The sequence below is a fragment of the Leptodactylus fuscus genome, chromosome 3 (genome assembly GCF_031893055.1).
Source record: "Leptodactylus fuscus isolate aLepFus1 chromosome 3, aLepFus1.hap2, whole genome shotgun sequence".
NCBI lineage: Eukaryota > Metazoa > Chordata > Amphibia > Anura > Leptodactylidae > Leptodactylus > Leptodactylus fuscus.
This window is the reverse complement of record NC_134267.1, coordinates 75,357,231-75,377,450: the sequence shown is the minus strand read 5'-3', so window position 1 is coordinate 75,377,450 and position 20,220 is coordinate 75,357,231. Positions and strand designations below refer to the sequence as shown.

Sequence of the window (20,220 nt, the reverse complement as noted above, 5' to 3'; positions counted from 1 at the left end):
TTAATTTGTACAATAAAATGTATTGTTACAGTCACTATTACTTAGATCCCCCCCCCCCAACCTCCACTTTTGACAATGTGTCAGTTTCATTCGTTAAAATTAGGTCTAAAAGTGCCTCATATTTTGTAGGATCCTGCATTAGTTGTAAAAGGTCTTTTATAACTGTCAATAACCTGTTCCTTTTATTGGACCTGCAGGTTTGATATCTGGGTAGTTGAAATCCCCCATAATAATGACTTTATTGTGCTTAATGTCTATCAATTTGTTTTATTAATGCCAGGAAAGGAACAGTACATTTCTGAAACACATTGTACAAATCAAACTTTATCATGTTGATATGAGACGAGTGACTAAGGCAGCACGTTATTTGTTACTTGTGGTTCTTTCCTTACCATCCCTTAGCATTGGCTAGTTACTTGATTTAAATACACCTTTGGCAATGGATCTAATGAATTCCATGATTAAAGGTGGATTCTTGTTACAAAAAGCTACATTCTATACACAGAATAAGGCATAGCTTGTGAGGGGGGATTCAACAGCAGGGATCCCTACTAATCACAAGAACTAGGGTGTTTTGAACTTCAGTTTGAATTAAGCAAAAGGCCAGAAACACACTCCAATATATTCATTTCAGTGGTAACTACTAGATATAGCAAAGTACTGTACATCTGCTGTGTCTAGTGGTTACCATTGAAATTAATGTAGTGGCAGAGCATTTTTCGGACCTGACACTCCCTTCAAACTGGGGTTGAAAACACTCCACTTCTTATGGTCAGTGGGGGTCTCGGCTGTGTGGACCCCACCAATCAGTAAGTTGCCCCCAAAGCAGTATCTGTTTGTGAAAAATTAATCAAACCGTCACCTAAAAAAAAATGCTACCTCTTCCTTCCAACAGAGCTAGTACCTGCCTTTAAGTTACGTTGCCATAAATACAGTACGTCCCTGAGCATGTCACCGCTTCTAGACTAGTGGGAGTGGGGACTTTGGAGGGGATAGACATTCAAACGATAAGCAAGGTTTTTTTTCTCTGCTGTAAAGTTTCCTGTCTGTAGTCAATTTTATTAAAATGTCAGACAACCCCTTTTGAAATTCTGTGGTTGACCACAGTTATGTGCAGTGCTAAGAAATCCATTATGTTGCAGAATTGTTATACCGTATATACTCGAGTATAAGCCGATCCGAATATAAGCCGAGGCCTCTAATTTTACCACAAAAAACTGGGAAAACTTATTGACTCGAGTATAAGCCGAGTGGGGGAAATGCAGGAGCTACTGGAAAATTTCAAAAATTAAAATGGTCGGAGTTTTTGGGTGCGGTAGATGCTGGGTGTTGGGAAAGGGGAGGGGGTGTTTTGGTTGTCTGTTTGCCCCTTCCCTGAGCTTGAGGACTGTTTTTTCTTCCCCCACTTGGAATTCAGTCTGACTGAATATAGGGGATCTGCAGTGCTCCTATTAACCCCTTCCCGACAGACCAGGTGCACTGCAGATACCCTATATTCAGTAGAGTGGGCACTGTCAGACACAGGGATACCTAATGTGTAAGTGTTTCACAGTCATTTTCTACTTTTGTATGTATTCTAGGGAAAGGAGGGATTAAGAACTTTTATTTTAAAAAATTTTTTTAAATCTTTTTTGCACTATTTTATGGGAGATTCTATACATTGATATTGTGGCTTGTCATAGACCACACACACACACACACACACACACACACACACTCCTAAAAAAAAAATATATATATATATATATATATATATTTATTTATTTTTATTTTTTTTTTGCTGACTCGAGTATAAGCCGAGGGAGGCTTTTTCAGCTCAAAAACTGGGCTGAAAAATTCGGCTTATACTCAATATACGGTATATACGGTAATTGTGAAATATATGTATTGAGATATTATTGAAAATCAGTATTTTCTGTATACTTGACTTGTTTGTATTTTTGTACTGAAGGAACCTTGGGAAGCCTATTGCTGTTCAATCAAAAGAGAAGGAAGATCGCTATATAGATAATTACAAGGTATGTAAGGTAGTTTGGAAAGTTTATATTATTAAATAAACCTCCAGTCAAATTTGAAAATTATAATTGGTTACTTTAGGAATTGGGAAACAATATTTGACCTTTTTTTTTTCTATACAATGCAGTTTTTTTTTACTTGCTTTTTTTAAAACTCCAGCACACTGTATGGACCTGGAAAATTTAAAGAAAACATTGCATTTTTTTGCTAAAACCTTTTAAAATAATGCATTAAAATAAGTGTCAGAAAACATTTTTCAAAGACATAGATAAAACAGTTCTGGCTATAATCTTATTTGCATCACTCTTCAATCACCCTGCATGCAGGGTTCCTCTGTCCGCTTGAGAAGTCGGACATCTTCACTTGCGGACAGGAAAGGACGGGCACGGAGTGCAAAAGAACGCACCTGATGCCCATTGAAATAAATGACAGGTGTCACGGACACAGCTAGTGTCCTCTCCTAGTGTCCGTGACAGATTTTGAGCGGACACTAGGAGCGGACACTACATGTCGGTCACCGACGGTAGTGTGAACGCTCCCATAGAGATGGAGTAGTAGTAAAGTTTACAGTTCTAAAAAATTAGCATCTTAGTACATTTAAAAGGGACTCAAAATGGTTAGATTAATCACTCAGCCCTACTAGTGAATCATTAGGTTTTATTTTCATATACATTCGACTGTTGCAATACGTGGTACTGTTGGGGAAGTATTTTGTGCTGCGTTGTGAAATTGCTGCTGAGGGTCATTTCTATTTTATTTTATTGTGGTAATTTGTTCTGTGTGGGGATTTTTACACTACCTTATATTATTTGTTTGGCACTGTTGGGAGGCATTTTTTCACTGCATTGTGGTATTAGTTTGGGGCTGCTAAGCAAATGCAAAAAGACGAAGCCTAAAAGAAATGCTCACCACTGCAGAGGTGAAAAAGTATCAGGAGGTCAAGTCAGAGGCAGGATCAGGAGATAAACAGATATCAAGTATAAAGCCAAAGTTCAGTTCAGAGAGGTCATATTAGAAACAGGAAACAAAAGTACAACCTGATAAAGCTAACCAGCCAAGGGTCTGAATAAAGCTGTGCAATACACAAGATCAGGTCTCAGAGCCTAACTGAAGTATAGCTAAATTAACAGGCACTTGGTTCAGGAGGAACAGGGTTTATATATGCCATTTCAGTTGCTATTTGTATAAGCTCAGAGAACTTTAAACACTGCAGGAGCTTCTCAAGTCAGTACCTTAAGGAAATAGCAGGTGAACTGGGTTTTCTGGCACATGGTCTTCCAGCGGATGCCTCTGATTTATGATGAGACTTAATACATTTTCCTCTTAGTCTTTTTAATAATTTATAGATAAAACATGAATTTTATTAGTCTTGATGTTACTCACTTTTAACATTCTGAGCGGAGGGTATACTCAGTGTGAAGGCAACGCTGCGGCTCCATAGGAATGAATGGAAGCAGCCAGCACACAGCCTTAACCCCCTGTGCACCGGCTGCGTCCATTCATTCTAATTAGAGATGAGCGAGTACTGTTCGGATCAGCCTATCCGAACAGCACGATCCATAGAAATGAATGGATGCACCTGGTACTTCCGCTTTGACGGTGGCCGGCCGCTTAACCCCCCATTCATTTCTATGCGAGCGTGCTGTTCGGATCGGCTGATCCGAACAGTACTCGCTCATCTCTAATTCTAATGGGAGACTAGCTAACATCTCTAGTAGCTACTTACCTGCAGAGATGGCTTGTCCGGTGCCCGGTGTTCTCGTTTTTCTTCGCCTCGCTGCCCCCGCCTCCCAGGTTAGTGTTAAAGAGTTGGGAAGAAGGCGGGGCTTGTGGCTTAGGAGAGTGTGGGCGGTTACAGGGCTGGGAGACGCGATGTCTCCCCACCCAGTACCCGCCCACACTCTCCTAACCCACCCACACTCTCCTAACTGAGGAGGCAGGGGGCAGCGAGGCGAAGAAGAACGAACATACCGAACACTGGACCAGCCATCTCTGCAGGTAAGTGGACACCAGGGGGGACTAAGTAGCCAGAGGATTAAGAAAAAATCCTCTGGCTACTTGGTGATTAAAAAAAAAATCACTACACAGCGTGGATTCTAACAATTAAAGCGTTCAATTGTTAGACTCCATGCTGTATAGTGAATAGGATTGTTTTTAAAATCCGATCTCCGATTAGTAAAAAAAATCCCATTGACTTGCATTGGGATTGGAATTGGGATCGAGATCGGGTTTGAATGAAAAATGATCAGAAATCGGATTTCAAAATCGATCCTGAAAAGTCAAGATCAGCTCAACCCTAAACATTAGCCCTTCTGGCGCCTTGGTCAAAGCTGACCGAGGCGCGATTTTCCCAGCAAGCACGTAGGTGCTGCCATTTTCCTGGCGATCACCAGCACCCGGAGCAACTGGCCCGGGATTCCATTGCCATGACAGCAAGGAGCCTTATAAAGGCTCCCCGGCGTGTCATTCAATGGATTCTGTTGCAGGCTACTCTATGCTCTATGTTTTTTTTGCAAAGCATTGCAATGGATTTGCACTGTAATGCATTGCATTAGTGATCAAATCCCCTTGGGTTCAAGACCCTAATTTTTTATTTTTTATTTAATTAAAAAATAATAAAAGTTCAAATCATCCTGATTTCCCTAGAACACATATAAAAGTGCTTAAAGGGGCTCTATCATTGGGAAAAGTAATTTTTAACTAATCACATGCTTGCATAGCCTTTAGATTGCCTCATTAGTCTTTAAATAAGCCCGTTTCCTCTCTGCTATTCTTTATGTGTATGCACAGCAGAGGCTGCTGTGCTGATGACTCATCTCCCTGCTAGGATACACAGAAAATAGCACACACTTCCGATGCATGGAGAAAGCTAATTAGCATATGAAAGAAAATTGACTTATTTAAAGACTACTGAGGCAATTTACATACAAAAGGTACATGTGTGGAATAGCCTCTAAAGGCTATGCAAGAATGTGCTCATCTAAAAATGACTTTTACCAATTCTAGATCCCATTTAAATACTGTGAAACACATACACCCGGTCTACAGATCTATAAAAATATTTTTCCCGTACAGTAAACTCCATAGTGAGAAAAAAAAGTGCCAAACTGCCGTTTTTTTCACTGCTTTGCGTCTGACAAAAATTTGAATAAAAATTGATCAAAGCTATAACAATTCCCCAAAATGGTATAACTAAAAAGTACACTTGGTCCCGCAAAAAAGAAGGCCTATGCATCCCTTTAAACTGAAGTATAGAAAAAGTTACAGGTGTCAGAATATGGCGATCTTTAGGGGAAAAAAAAAATTGGCACAGTTTTGGATTTTTGTTAAGGGGTTAAAACGTAAATAAAACCATATAAATTTAGTATCCTCAGAATAGTACCGAAACATAGAATACAGGTGACATGTCATTGGCTACACAGTGAACGTCGTAAAAACGAATCTCGTAAGAAAAAGCTGTGAGGATCGCCCCCCCAGTACTAGTCTATGGACAAGTACTGTCACGAGGGTGGTCGTTCCTCACCGCTCAGCACCATCGCTATGGACACTACTGTCAGGAGGGGCGATCCTCACAGTCTACGCCCTTCTGACACTGAAGAGCTACGGTAATGGCACCGATAGCTCTTCACCAGGGGCACGTAACGGGAAAGCCGATAGTGCTTCCCGACCGCCCACTGTAGATTAACGTTGGCGCGGCATGGGCTCTGTGCCATGCCAACGTTAAAATACTGACCCATCTAAAATGGGTCTTGGGTTGGCCGCGGGCGGCATCGGGAACAGGGGTTAGCTATATCTCATAGCTAACACCCTGCTCCGTAACCTCCGCTGGAGACGAGCATCAAGTGGAGGTTTTAACCCTTCATTTGCGGCGGTGAAACATCTTTGCCGCATCCAGAGGTTTTTGTGATGTTAAATGTCTCACGGGCACCCTCCCTCGCGGCGAGATCGGGGGGTGCCCATAAGTATCTTCTGTAGCCTGGGGTCTGGCCAGTGACCCCAGGCTGCTAAGACCCCCTCTTACCTGGTTGATCCTGCCGGGACGAGAGGAAGCTAACCTATGCGTCTGCATAGCTAATTTCCTCTATAGACTTGCAATACACTGTATTGCAAGTCTATAGTTAGTATAGAACCAGCGATCCTCTCTGATCGCTGGTTCTAGTGTGCTAACAGTACAAATAAAAAAAAAAAATACGTCATTTCAGTGCGTAATATGTGTGCCCGGCTTGTATCAGAGATGAACACTCCAAAAGCTGAAGTGCCCAGAATATACACTTACCAGTTTTTGCAGTGTGTGTCTCTGCTGACACAAATTGGGTACAACATATCGAGCACTGAAATGGCATATCTATGGAAACATTGCAATTTTCACTTTTCATTATGAACTGTGCATTCCTTTCTGGATATGAAATTAATACAACACTCAAAGCTTAAAAATGACCGCTATCCACTTGATGAATGCCTTGCGGGGTGTAGTGTCCAAAGTAGGGTTATGTGTCTGCAAGTTCTACTTTACTGTAAATTTAGGGGCTCTTCAAAAGTGGCATAATGTCCAGAAACCAAACTGTGCTTCAAAAACCAAAATAGCGCTCCTTATTATTTGCCCGGCTGTGCCCAAACAGTAATTTCTACCCACATATATTAAGTACAATATCCTGGGTACACCAGTGTCATACATGTGGGCATAAACTGCCACTTAGGCACACAGCAGGGTGCAGATGTGAAGGAGCGCTATGTGCTTTTTGACAGCTGATTTATTTAGATTGTTGTTTTTTGGACACCATGTCACATTTGTAGAGAATCTAAAATGTCCCCTACAAAACGAGGCCTGGTGATGAAGGTACATTTAGGGGTGGTCTTGAAGAGGTTAAACAAGAAAGAACTCCAAGTCCAATTTTCACCTGTCAAATCAGGTATATCCATGTATACATTTTGATGCCATATCATGCCCCCTTCTTGGCAGACCTAGTTTACATGCTACTAATTGTTCTATGCCTATATTGTCCTGGTGTCTGTACTGTTTGATATGTGGTTTCTATGTTATGTGCCTGTGCATGCTTAGTGTTCAGCTATGTCTACCTTGTTTTTATGCTTGTCCTGTTATTTGTTTTCATTCCTGTTTTTATCCATCTGTTATTAAGGGATCCAAGGGATACAGGCTGTAATTTGGATATCTTAAAATTTGTGATTTTATCATAGGCTTTGTGCAATACATTTTGTTATTTGTCTGTTCCTGGGCTTTCTGCAATATACTGTATCTTCTACTTGTTGCGCATGTGCCTTCTGCTGCCTATTTGCCCTGTCTTCATCTGTGTCTGATTTTCTGCTCACCAGTCTATCCGGTTTTAGTCTTTGTTCACATTCTGTGTTTCTCATCCAGTATTTGTGGTGCTCTACACTGCAGTTCTGCCTGCTTTGACATCTGCTATTAAGCTTAGACAACCTCAGGAGGTAATAGCCCAATGGACTCCCTGCAGTGCAGACTGTATCTCAATATGTGATCTGCTCTCTGACCATCCCTTTTTTCCTTCTACTATATTGGAGATCGCTATTTATGTGATGCCGAATATCTTTGTCTACTCATGAACTCTCTGATTGAGAGAGAAATGAGTCGAGTATTCAATTTTTTCCAGTATTTAAAATAGTTTTTTTTTTTTCACATGGTGAGGGTTTATGGTTTTTGTATAATAAGTTATCACAGATTTTTCTCCTATGGTATTAACATCAGCATAAAAACTTAGGGGTTCATGGCATGGGTTTCTTTTATCCTGTTTGCATCACAAAAAAAAGACAAAATTAAAAATTTTATCAAATATCATTCCCCAGTATAAATTAAAGTTATAAAAAACTTTTACACAATTCCATAATATGAAAATATAAAGAAACCACTCCTAAAGTCTAATATATCACTGAAAAAAACTACATTGAAGTCCATGTTTCATATAAAGTTACAAAAATAATTTACTTTATTTTATATCCACAGTAATTACATTCAATGTTTCCAAATACAAATGGATGTAGAAAAATTCACATGGGTTAAAAAAAATCTCCATAAACGGACACTAATACTTAAAGAGGACCTTTCACCATATCCGGGCACATGCAGTGTTATATACTGCCGGAAAGCTGACAGTGCGCTGAGTTCAGCACACTGTCGGCTTTCCCGATCTGTGCCCAGTGTGAAGAGCTTACGGTCCGGTACCGTAGCTCTTCTATGGTCAGAAGGGCGTTTCTGACCATTAGCCAGAGACGTCCTTCTGCCTCGCGGCGCCTATCACGCTGTGCTGTGGAGCTCCACAGCACAGCGCGATTGGCGCCGCGAGGCAGAAGGACGTCTCTGGCTAATGGTCAGAAACGCCCTTCTGACCATAGAAGAGCTACGGTACCGGACCGTAAAATAGCTTTTTGAACAGAACATGTAAAAAATTATGAATTTTGGAAGCCTGAGAGAAAAAAAAAATGCAAAAGCAAAAATGGTGTTGAGAAGGGGTTCATTAAGGCTGTGCTGTTTCGCTCTGGAAGTTTCAAATCTTGGTCAAAAACGTTATGTAAAGATCAAACTTTTTACTGTTTCTTATATAGAAAATTTGAGATCCTTGACCTTATGCAAGCTTAACACATTTTTCTTACCTTCAGTATTTGGAAGATGAGTATTGCAAAGCAGACAGAGAAGATGATCCAATGCCTCCAGTACAGCCATATCATTATGGATCACACTACTCAAACAGTGGTACTGTGCTGCACTTTTTGGTCAGATTGCCTCCTTTCACCAAAATGTTCCTAGCATATCAAGGTACGTTTCTATTCGTAAGCATGTTCTTGTGTGTGTCATTATATTATTGTTAATGTTCCTTAATTTCTTATGCTGTTTTAAAAGTAAAACAACCTTATGCATAAGGAATAGAATCACCAAAAAAAATCAAAAAAATGTTCACACAGATTTTTTATTTGGGAACAAATGCACAAATCACAAGTATAACACTAGACAATAATAATAATAATAATAAATTTTATTTATATTGCGCCAGCATATTCCGCGGCGCTGTACAATTTGTAGGGTTCAAATACAGACAGAAAGATGCATTACAAAGAAAGTCATTTCACACAATGGGACTGAGGGCCCTGCTCGCAAGAGCTTACAATCTTTGAGGTAGAGGGGGTGACACAAGAGGTAGCAGGGGCGGCATTGCTTATACAGGGGTCAAATAATTCTGTAATAGAAGTTACTGTCATTACACAAACATAAAACTTTATGAGCCGTCACCAGTCGTGTCCTTTAACATGTGGATGGAGCTTGGACCTATAAAGTTAGCCTGAAATGTCATCATATCATGTGGGGAAATGTGGAAACGGGGATAGAGGAGGGTTAAATTTTGGGTATTCTAATTATAGTACGGAAGGGTTTACGTTAGAAATTGTGATAAGCCTGTCTGAAAAGATGTGTCTTTAGTTTGCATTTGAAACTGTAGAAATTGGGAGTTAATCTGATTGTCCGGGGGTAGAGCATTCCAGAGAAGTGGTGTAACTCGGGAGAAGTCTTGTATACGAGCGTGGGAGGTGCTGATAATAGAGGATGTAAGTGTTAGGTCATTGAGTGAACGGAGAACACGGGTTGGGCGGTAGACAAAGATGAGGGAGGAAATTTAGGGAGGTGCAGCATTATGGAGAGTCTTGTGGATGAGGGTGATAACTTTATATTTTATTCTATAATGAATAGGCAGCCAATGTAGTGACTGGCACAGACCAGAGGCATCGCGTTAGTATCTAGCCTGATAGATGAGCCTGGCCGCTGTGTTCAGAATAGATTGTAGAGGGGAGAGTTTAATAAGGGGAAGACCAATTAGTAAGGAGTTACAGTAGTCAAGGTGCGAACGAATCAGAGAGACAATAAGTGTCTTTAGTGTATCTACACACACAATACAATCTACCCATCAGTAAGCACCCCTCCCCACACAGCATGAAATGGTCCACAGTAGCCCCCTCCCCACACAACATGAAATGGTCCACAGTAGTCCCCTCCCCAGACAGTACACACACAAATATACTTACCTGAAGGGCCTCTGAGCATCCTCTCTTCTGTTCACTGCGGGCGCTGATGACTTACGTCATCACGCCCGCGTCGGTGCAGAGGTCACACTCTGTAGTCAGTGTAGGCAGTGCGCACTGACACCTTTCAGCTGGATGTGCATTTGCACAAGCAGCTGAAGGCAGAGATTGCTCACTAACCGGATTCCCCGGTACCGGATTCCCCGGTAGTGAGCGTTTCGGGCAACCACACACCTGCCATTAGAGGGGGCTCTACATGCCCTCTATGGCACACGTGCCATAGGTTCGCCATCACTGGTATAGGGTATAACTCACTATTTCATAGGTGGGGTCTGACTGCCCAAAAAGACCCCTACAAAGTCTTTATTTCTGCATTTTAAAAGCGAATAGATTAATTCCAGAACAAAAAGAAATTATATACATCCGAGTTAGAGGGAACATTTCTGGTTCAGCACAAGACAACTTAAAGGGGCCACCTTTTGCTGCGATTACAGCTGCAAGTCACTTGTAGTATGTATCTATCAGTTTTGTACATCAAGAGATGGAAATTCTTGCCCAGTCTTCCTTGCAAAACAGCTTGAGTTCAGTGACGTTGGATGGACAGTGTTTGTGATCAGCAGTTTTCAGCTATTTCCACAGATTCTCCATTAGATTCAGGATTAAGTCTGGACTTTGACTTGGCCATTGTAACATCTAGATAAGTTTATTTGTGAAACATTCCATTGTAGGTTTTGCTTTATGTTTTGGATCATTGTCTTGTTGAAGATAACTCTCTGCCCCAGTCTCAGGACTTTTGTAGACTCCAACAGGTTTTCTTCCAGAATGGTCCTGAATTTGGCTCCATCCATCTTCCCATCAATTTTAACCATTTTCCCTGTCCTTGCTGAAGAAAAGCAGGCCCAAAACATGATGCTGCCACCACCATGTTTGACAGTGGGGATGATGTGTTCAGGGTGATGAGCTGTGTTGCTTTTTCGCCAAACATATTGTTTTGCATTGTGGCCAAAAAGTTTGATCTTGGTTTCATCTGACCAGAGCACCTTGTTCCACATGTTTGGTCTGTCTCCCAGGTGGCTTGTGGCAAACTTTAAACAAGACTTTTTATGGATATCTTTGAAAATGGCTTTCTTCTTGTCACTCTTCCATAAAGGCCAGATTTATGCAATACATACGCGACTAAAGCAAGGAGCTGTCACAGCTCAGCTCCTTGCTTTGCCGCTGCACTCCGGCTAGTTGCTGTGTAGGTGCGATGTGATGACGTCACATCGCACCTACAACTGTGTTGGCGAGGCGGCAGGGGAGCGAGGAAAAGGTGAGTTTAAGTGGTCTTTGTGTGTAGACATTGAGGTGGAACATGAAACTGGGGGCAGATGAAGGAGGGGACGGCATGACACTGGGGGCAGATGAAGGGGAGACTGGCATGCAGTGGCGTAACTAGGAATGGCGGGGCCCCGTGGCGAACTTTTGACATGGGGCCCCCCCCCCATCCCAACTGACGCCGAAGACCTCGACCGACCCCTCCTCCGCACTCTATTATGTCCCTTACTGGCCCCTGCACACAGTATTAACCCCAATAGTGTCCCCTGCACACAGTATTAACCCCAATAGTGGCCCCTGCACACAGTATTAACCCCAATAGTGTCCCCTGCACACAGTATTAACCCCAATAGTAGCCCCTGCACACAGTATTAACCCCAATAGTGGCCCCTGCACACAGTATTATGTCCCATAGTGGCCCCTGCACACAGTATTAACCCCAATAGTGGCCCCTTCACACAGTATTATGTCCCATAGTGGCCCCTGCACACAGTATTAACCCCAGTAGTGGCCCCTGCACACAGTATTAACCCCAATAGTGTCCCTCTGTGGACAACCATAAACAATTATTATACTCTGGGGTCTTTTCAGACCCCAGAGTATAATAATCGGAGACCCGGGGAATAAAAACATTAAAAAAAAAACCCACTGTTGCTTCTTACCTGTTCCCCGGCTCCTGTGCTGTCCTCCTGTGCTGACCATCGCTCGCGTCCTTCGTTAATGACGTCTGACGTCACATGACCTGGGAAGCAGGCCGGGTTCATGTGACGTCAGACAACAGTAGAACGGAGGCCTGGCAGGATCGCGGAGAGGTAAGTAACAGTTTTTTATGTTCCCTTGCCTCTCCCGATCCGCCGGTCATTATACTCGGGGGTCTGCAAAGCCAGGATCGGCAAGTGAATAGGGCCCGTAACAGCCTATTTAAAAAAAAACGCAGCGGTAGCGGCTGTCACCGGGCCCCCTAATGGCCCGGGCCCTGTGGCAGCTGCTACTGCTGCAACCACGGTAGTTACGCCACTGCTGGCATGAATCTGGGGGCAGAGATGGGGGGGGACATGAATCTGGGGTCAGAGATGGGGGACATGAATCTGGGGGCAGAGATGGGGGGACATGAATCTGGGGGCAGAGATGTGGGGGACATGAATCTGGGGGCAGAGATGGGGGGACATGAATCTGGGGGCAGAGATGGGGGGACATGAATCTGGGGGCAGAGATGGGGGGACATGAATCTGGGGGCAGAGATGGGGGGACATGAATCTGGGGGCAGAGATGGGGGGACATGAATCTGGGGGCAGAGATGGGGGGACATGAATCTGGGGGCAGAGATGGGGGGACATGAATCTGGGGGCAGAGATGGGGGGACATGAATCTGGGGCAGAGATGGGGGGACATGAATCTGGGGGCAGAGATGGGGGGGACATGAATCTGGGGGCAGAGATGGGGGGACATGAATCTGGGGGCAGAGATGGGGGGACATGAATCTGGGGGCAGAGATGGGGGGACATGAATCTGGGGGCAGAGATGGGGGGACATGAATCTGGGAGAAGAGATGGGGGACATGAATCTGGGGGCAGAGATGGGGGGACATGAAACTGGGGCAGAGATTGGGGACATGAAACTGTGGGCAGAGATGGGGACATGAATCTGGGACAGAGATGAAGGGGACATGAATCTGGGGGCAGAGATGGAAGGGGGACATGACACTGGGGGCAGATGAAGGGTGTATATGAAACTGGGGGAGAGATAGAGGGGGGACATATAATTTACGGGTGACTGTAGGAGGATTATACTGTGTGGGGGCACATGGAAAATGCAAAAAAATATAAAGCATATCTTTCAACATAAAAGTTATTGGAGATAAATTTGCCGCGGCGCGCTACGTGCACCACACATTTTATCCATCTTTCAGTTCTTAAAAATTTGGGAGGTATGAGCATGCCTGGGGGCATCTAACAAGCCAAAGTAACAGTTTTACCCCACCATCACAGCCTATCAACTACACACTTTCCACACTCAAAAAAAAAACTTCTATCAAAGTGGGAAAGTACCTGAAAACCTTCTTTCCTCCCCAATTGGATGGACAGAAACCCAAATTTGACGCTAAAGAAACATTACCAAGCACCCCTTTAAATAACGTTTCCCATGACAACCACAGATGGAATAGGCAATGGGAAATCTAACAGTACCCTCAACTGTCATTGTAGATTGTGTGTGTGTGTGTGTGTGTGTGTGTGTGATGTGGCCTATAAGCTGAGCTACCATCAGAGATTGAGGGCCTTTAGGTGACTTCAGCCTCTTACCAGCAGAGTTTTAGGCCCTTTAACTTAGTTCAGCCTTGCACCAGCAGAGTTTTTTGCCCTTTGGGTGAGTTGAGTCTTGCACCAGCAGAATTTTTTGCCCTTTGGGTGAGTTGAGCCTTGCACCAGCAGAGTGTTAGCCCCTTTAAAATTCTTAGCCCCTAAAACCGTGGTTCCAGAACCATCACTCTTATTTTGTGGGATTGATGCAGTGGATTGGACTGAGGACCCAGACATTGACCTTGATTTGGATTATCAAATTGATAACATTTTGGCATCAAGTCCTGGGAGTCTTTTATTTAGAGGGCCGCAAAGATGGAGAATTGACTGCAACCACTACTACCGGTAATGGTCCTCTAATACCGGACTCGACAGTACCTCTACAGGGTTCTGATCAGGTTTTAATAGACCAAACAACATGCTCCAGTACTTTAGATGTACATCAGAAACCACATTCTCTTCCGACACCAGATTCAACCAAGCTTCATCATCCTGCTGAGGTGGAGCCACTAAAGGAAACCTTGCCTTCTAGGGCATGTTGTGGAGCTGTGACTGAGCCAAATCTAAACACAGAGTCCTTTGGAACTGAACAAAATTCACCAGCAGTGTTTTTGGCCCTTAGGGTGAGTTAAGCCTTGCACCAGCACGTGTCCCATAAGATCAGACGGGCCCTAAGTTCTGCACTAAGTTGCACAAGGTTCCCCTTGACCACTGACGCATGGACAAGTGCATGCGGCCAGGGATACTACATCTCAATCACGACACACTGGCTGAATGTAGTTGAGGCTGGGACCGGGTCGCAAACTGTGGCGGCCTACCTTGTCTCCCCACCCAATATTCCTGTCAGGAGTGCTGAAACTCCACCCTCCTCCTCCTCCTCCTCCACCGTTAAATCGACCCCAGCTACGAGCTGGAAACGCTGCACACTGGCGTGGGGAGACGTCAGCAGGCCGTGCTGAAGCTCTTCAGCTTGGGGGACATCCTGGATGATATGGCAATGTGTTTTTCCCGCTGCACCTGGGGCAAGGCATTTTTGTCGTGTGTGATAATGGACCGAACCTGGTAGCAGCTCTGGAGCTTGCCAGCCTCCAACACGGTCCTTGCCTGGTCCACGTTTTCAACTTATTGGTTCAATGGTTTTTAAAAACGTATCCCAATTTACACAAGCTACTGGTTAAAAGGCGGCGCTTGTGCGCCCACTTTGGCAAGTCTACAGTAGCTGCTGCTAGCCTCAATACACTCCAGCGACGCCTATATCTGTCTGAACCACCGGCTGTTGTGCGAGGTCACCACATGCTGAAACCCTAGATACCATATGTTGTTGCAGGGTGTGTGAGCAGCAGAGACCTTTGATGGAGCTCCAGCTCCAAAACCCAAGGGTTCATCAACATTAGCATGTGCTCATCACAATTCCTGATATGACAGCTGCGTTAAGCAGGGTGCAGGGTGCAACAAAGACCAGGCCCGAGCACCAGGAACAGGTGTTACAATGGCTAGCGGATAATGCTTCCAGCTGCTTTTCCACCAGCCAGTCATCCACTACCTGCAGTCATCTTCATACCCAAGAGTCTGCCCCTTCTTCTTCCCAACAGAGTCATCCCACCCTTGCCCCCTCCCAGGATCTCTTTTTGGGTACTTTTACTGTCTCTCCCTCTGTTGAACCACTTCCCGGATCGCAGAAGCTACCAGACGACTTTGTGTGTCCCGATGCCCAAATATTGGAGCATCCGCCATTTCCTACCAATTTTATGGTTGTGGACCTGCAACCGGCCTTTCTGGGCCTCAGTGATGATGATGAGACACAGCTGCCATCAGGGCAAGCTGTGGTTATGTGTGGTTTGCAGTAAGGGGAGAGTGAGCAATTGGAAGAGGAGTTTGTGGACAACGAGGCCACCGACCCGACATGGACAGGGGTGATATCTAGCGGGGAAAGCAGTATAGATGTGGAGGCAAGCTAAGCAGGAAGAAAGGTGGCTAAAGGTATGGACAGGGGTGATGTCTAGGGGGGAAAGCAGTGTAGATGTGGATGCAAGCGCAGCAGCAAAAAAGGTGGCTAGAGGCAGAGGAATTTTATTTTTTTACACTAAAGCATCATTTTAAAGGCAATTTTTTGGGTTTTTTTTTGCACACAACACATGAAAATGAAGAAAAACACTCCAAAATAGATTACCTCATTTCTCCCATGTTCAAAGAATGTATACTTTGTTTCCTTAATCCTATGTACGGACACACAGTAGGGCCCAAAAAGAAGGGAGCCCCAACTGGATTTCAAGACACAAATTTTGCTTTAAAATGTTTCAGACCCATTGCACATTCAAACAAAATTTCAGTTACCAAAGCAATTGAAAAAATAATGACACCATTTTATAAACTAGACCCCTTAAGGTATTCATTGAAGGGTATAGTGAACATTTTGACCCTATAGCCGTTTCACAGATTTTACTAACCTTGGGATGTGTAAATTAAAAATTACTAAAATGTTCCTTTATCCCCAAAGTTTTAATTTTCACAAGGGGTTAAAGGAGAAAAAGTCCCCCACAGTTTGTTAAACAATTGCTCATGATGAACATAGCAATACCCCGTATGTGGTCATAATCTTCTGTATGGGTACATGGTGGAGCTAAGAATGGAATGAGCGCTATTTAGGTTTTGGAGGGCAGATTTTGCTGAAATAGTTTTTAGTTGCCATGTTGCATTTTCAGTGCCCCTAAAGGATCAATACAATGGAAACCCCTCAAAAGTGACCCCATTTTAAAAACTACAACCATCAAAGAATGAATTAAGGGGTATTATCATTTTGTAGCCTAAAATGCTTCCTAAAAATTAATGTACAAAATGAAAATTGAAATTTGACATTTTGGTGCCCAATACGTTGCATCCACTTTGTTTTATCAGAGATCTGCACTCCTAAAATTATTAAGTGGGCCATCCTGATTGGCCAACAATAATATATGTAGATGTAAACTGGAAGGGATGGTGCACTGCATTTTTTAGCTTTTGGGGTACAGATTTAGAGGGACTTTCGGGACGCCATGTTGTTTTTGCAGAGCCCTGGAGGTGACAGTAAACTGGAATTCCCCAAGAAGTGACCCCATTTTGTAGGGCAATTTTAGGGTCTCTGAAAATATGACATGGTGTCCAAAAACCAACAGTCTAAATCTACACTCCAAAAGCGCATAACGCTTCACATGTGTGCCCTGCTGTGTACCCAAATGGCACTGTATGCCCACATGTATGACACTGGTGTACCCCCTATAACGTACTTAATACCATATTTGGGTAGAAACGGCTATTTGTGCACAGCCAAACACAGGCAAGGAGCGCTATTTTGGTTTTTGGAGCACAGTTCGGTTTTAGGACATTGTGCCACTTTTGTAAAGCCCCTGAATTGCCAATAAAGTGGAATCCGCAGACATGTCACACCATTTTGGCCACTACTCCACTGATGGGAATTATCAAGTGGCATAGCGAGCATTTTTAATCCTTGAGTGTTTCATTTATTTAGTTTCCAGAAATGAATGGAAGCTCATCTGAATATTTCTGGTGCATGCTGGGAAGAGGAGAAGAGTCGCCTTAATCTCATCGATTGCTGGGAATTGCTGGGTCTCGCTGGTTAGAGGACATCGCAAAACCGCGCACCGTTAGACGGCGTCAGACGAGGAAAAAAACCCAAAAAAACATATACAAGATCATTCATCCAAATTTAATGAGCAACATGGAAGAGGAGAAAACCCTCATGGTGAGCTGCAACACTTGCTATATGTTTACAGATCTGCCGGACCATAAAGCCAACTTCACCTGTATGAAATGTAAACTAGTGGCCCTTTTAGAAGAAAAAGTGCAGAGGTTGGAAGAAAGAATAGTGACATTGAGAAGCATCAAAGAAAGTGAGGTCTTCATTGATGAAGCTGAAGCAAGCCTCCAGAACACAGTAGGGGATGAAAGTGCTAGAGAGCCTACAGTTGCAGAGACTGATGCAAGTCCCCCGAATACAGTAAGGGAAGAATACTTGAGAGAACCTACAGAGGCAGAAAACTGGACACATGTGACCAAGAGATGCAAATGGATCACAAGGCCATCACCACTCACACAGCTAAGTAACCGATATGAAACTCTCATGCAGGCGGATGAAAATGACAAAAATAACCTATCAGCAAAAGAAGAAACAAAAGTCACCCAGAGACAATCAGGAGCAACAAGAAATGGTGTTGCAAGGAAGAAAAGAAGAGTCGTGGTTATGGGTGACTCACTGGTAAGAGGCACAGAGGCAGCTGTCTGCAGGCCAGACTTAACCGCACGAGAAGTATGCTGCCTCCCAGGAGCAAAAATCAAGGATGTGGCCGATAGGATACCAAGCCTCCTCAGCTCCAAGGACGACTACCCATTCCTACTGATACATGTGGGTACAAACGACACGGCAAAAAATGATTTACCAACTATCTATAAAGACTTTGAAAATTTGGGGAAGACCGTGAAGGAACTGGATGCGCAGGTAGTATTCTCATCAATCCTCCCAGTTGATGGTCATGGCATCAGGAGATGGAATAGAATACTAGAGGTAAACACCTGGCTTCGACGGTGGTGCCGAGAGCAAGGATTTGGATTTTTGGACCATGGCGTGAATTACCTCTACGATGGACTCCTTGCTAGAGACGGGATACATCTCACAAAACCTGGGAAAAACATATTTGCCAGAAGACTTGCCACACTCATCAGAAGGGCTTTAAACTAGAAGAAGAGGGGATGGGAAGAAAAAAGAAAGACAAGAACATGCAGCTAAAAGACATACTAAACAAGGTTGCTAGATGTGGTGAAGAGGACCCAAGACAGGATACTCAGAAGGAAATTACGAAAAAGGATACAACAGAGCACAATCTGAAATGTTTTTACACAAATGCACAAAGCATGGGAAACAAACAAGGAGAACTAGAGCTGATGATACACAAGGAAAACTATGACGTCATCGGCATCACAGAAACCTGGTGGAACGACATGCATGATTGGAACATACAGATGGAAGGATACAACTTATTCAAAAAGAATAGAACTAATAAAAGAGGGGGTGGAGTTGCATTGTATGTTAAAAAAGAACACATCTCCACAGAAATTACAGTTTTACAGAATGATAATCTACTGGAAATTATTTGGGTAGTAATTCAAGGGAAAAACAATGATAAGGACATCATACTAGGCGTTTATTACAGACCACCAGGACAGACAGAAGACATGGATGAGATTTTTTCACAGCAAATGACCACGTTCTCAAAGAAACATGAAATAGTGATCACGGGAGACTTCAATTACCCTGACATTCATTGGGAAACCCATACAGCCAAGAGTAAAGGCTCCATCAAATTTTTATCCTCTCTAGCAGACAACTTCATTGCCCAGCTAGTAGAAGAAAACACGAGAGGAACATCCATTTTGGACCTAGTCCTAACCAACAAAGAGCACATGGTTAAGGGACTACGGGTAGCAGGGACACTGGGATTCAGCGATCATGCTATACTTGAGTTTGGGATTGCAAGAAGAAGAAGACCTGAGAAGACACAGACTTCAAGGCTCGACTTTAGCAGGGCAGACTTCAAGAGCCTGAAGGCAAGGGTTAGCAGAATTCCATGGTGCAAAATTCTTAAGCACAAAAATGCACATGAAGGGTGAGAAATCTTCCGTAGGGAAATCATTAAAGCACAGGAACTAACAATACCTAGAAGGAAGAAAAATGGGAAGCACCTAAAAATATCAGGATGGATGACCAAAAATTACATAACCTGCTAAAAAGGAAAAAGGAAACATACAAAAAGTGGAAGATGGGAACTATACTTAAGGAAGAGTACACAGCAGTCTGCAGACTCTGCAAGACAAGCATCAAAGGAGCTAAGGCTGAACACGAATTGAAGCTTGCAAAAGAGGCAAAGAGTAAGGTAAAAAGATTTTGGGGATATGTTAAAAGCAAAAGAAAAGTGAAGGAGACCATTGGAGTCCTGAAGAATGACAAAGGAGAAACAGTTAACATGGTGGAACAGCAGGTGGAGCTACTAAATTCATATTTTGTATCCGTCTTCTCCCAATAAACTAATGGAAATATCGACATTAATGGTGATGGAGATGAGGGGAAGGAGGACTCCAAGCTGACTATAAGCAAAGGTCTGGTAAGAGAGCACTTAGCCAAGTTACAGGAAACCAAGTCCCCAGGACCAGATGATTTACACCCTAGAGTCCTGAAAGAGATAGCAGAGGAAATAACAGAACCCCTTGCTATAATCTTCGGTGAGTCATGAGAAACAGGAGTGGTCCCTTTAGATTGGAAAAGGGCAAATGTTGTCCCCATCTACAAAAAGGGGAAAAGGGACGATCCAGGAAATTACAGGCCGGTAAGTCTGACCTCGATAGCAGGAAAAATCTTTGAGCAAATTGTCAAGGAACATTTACTTCGGTACCTGGATGGGAAGGCATTAATTAACCAGAGCCAGCACGGCTTTATGACCAATAAATCTTGTCAGACTAACCTGATTTCCTTCTACAACAAAATCACTGAATGGTTGGA

At 43.4% G+C, this 20,220-nt stretch overlaps 1 protein-coding gene across 1 annotated transcript in view; it reads left to right on the top strand.

Moving 5' to 3' along the window:
* Positions 1-20,220, top strand: part of LYST (lysosomal trafficking regulator) — a 393,838-nt gene that overhangs the window by 335,901 nt on the left and 37,717 nt on the right. The window contains exons 40-41 of the mRNA XM_075267816.1: positions 1,952-2,018; positions 8,650-8,806. Coding sequence (XP_075123917.1) covers positions 1,952-2,018; positions 8,650-8,806 — 224 coding nt within the window. The remainder of the gene's footprint in view (positions 1-1,951; positions 2,019-8,649; positions 8,807-20,220) is intronic.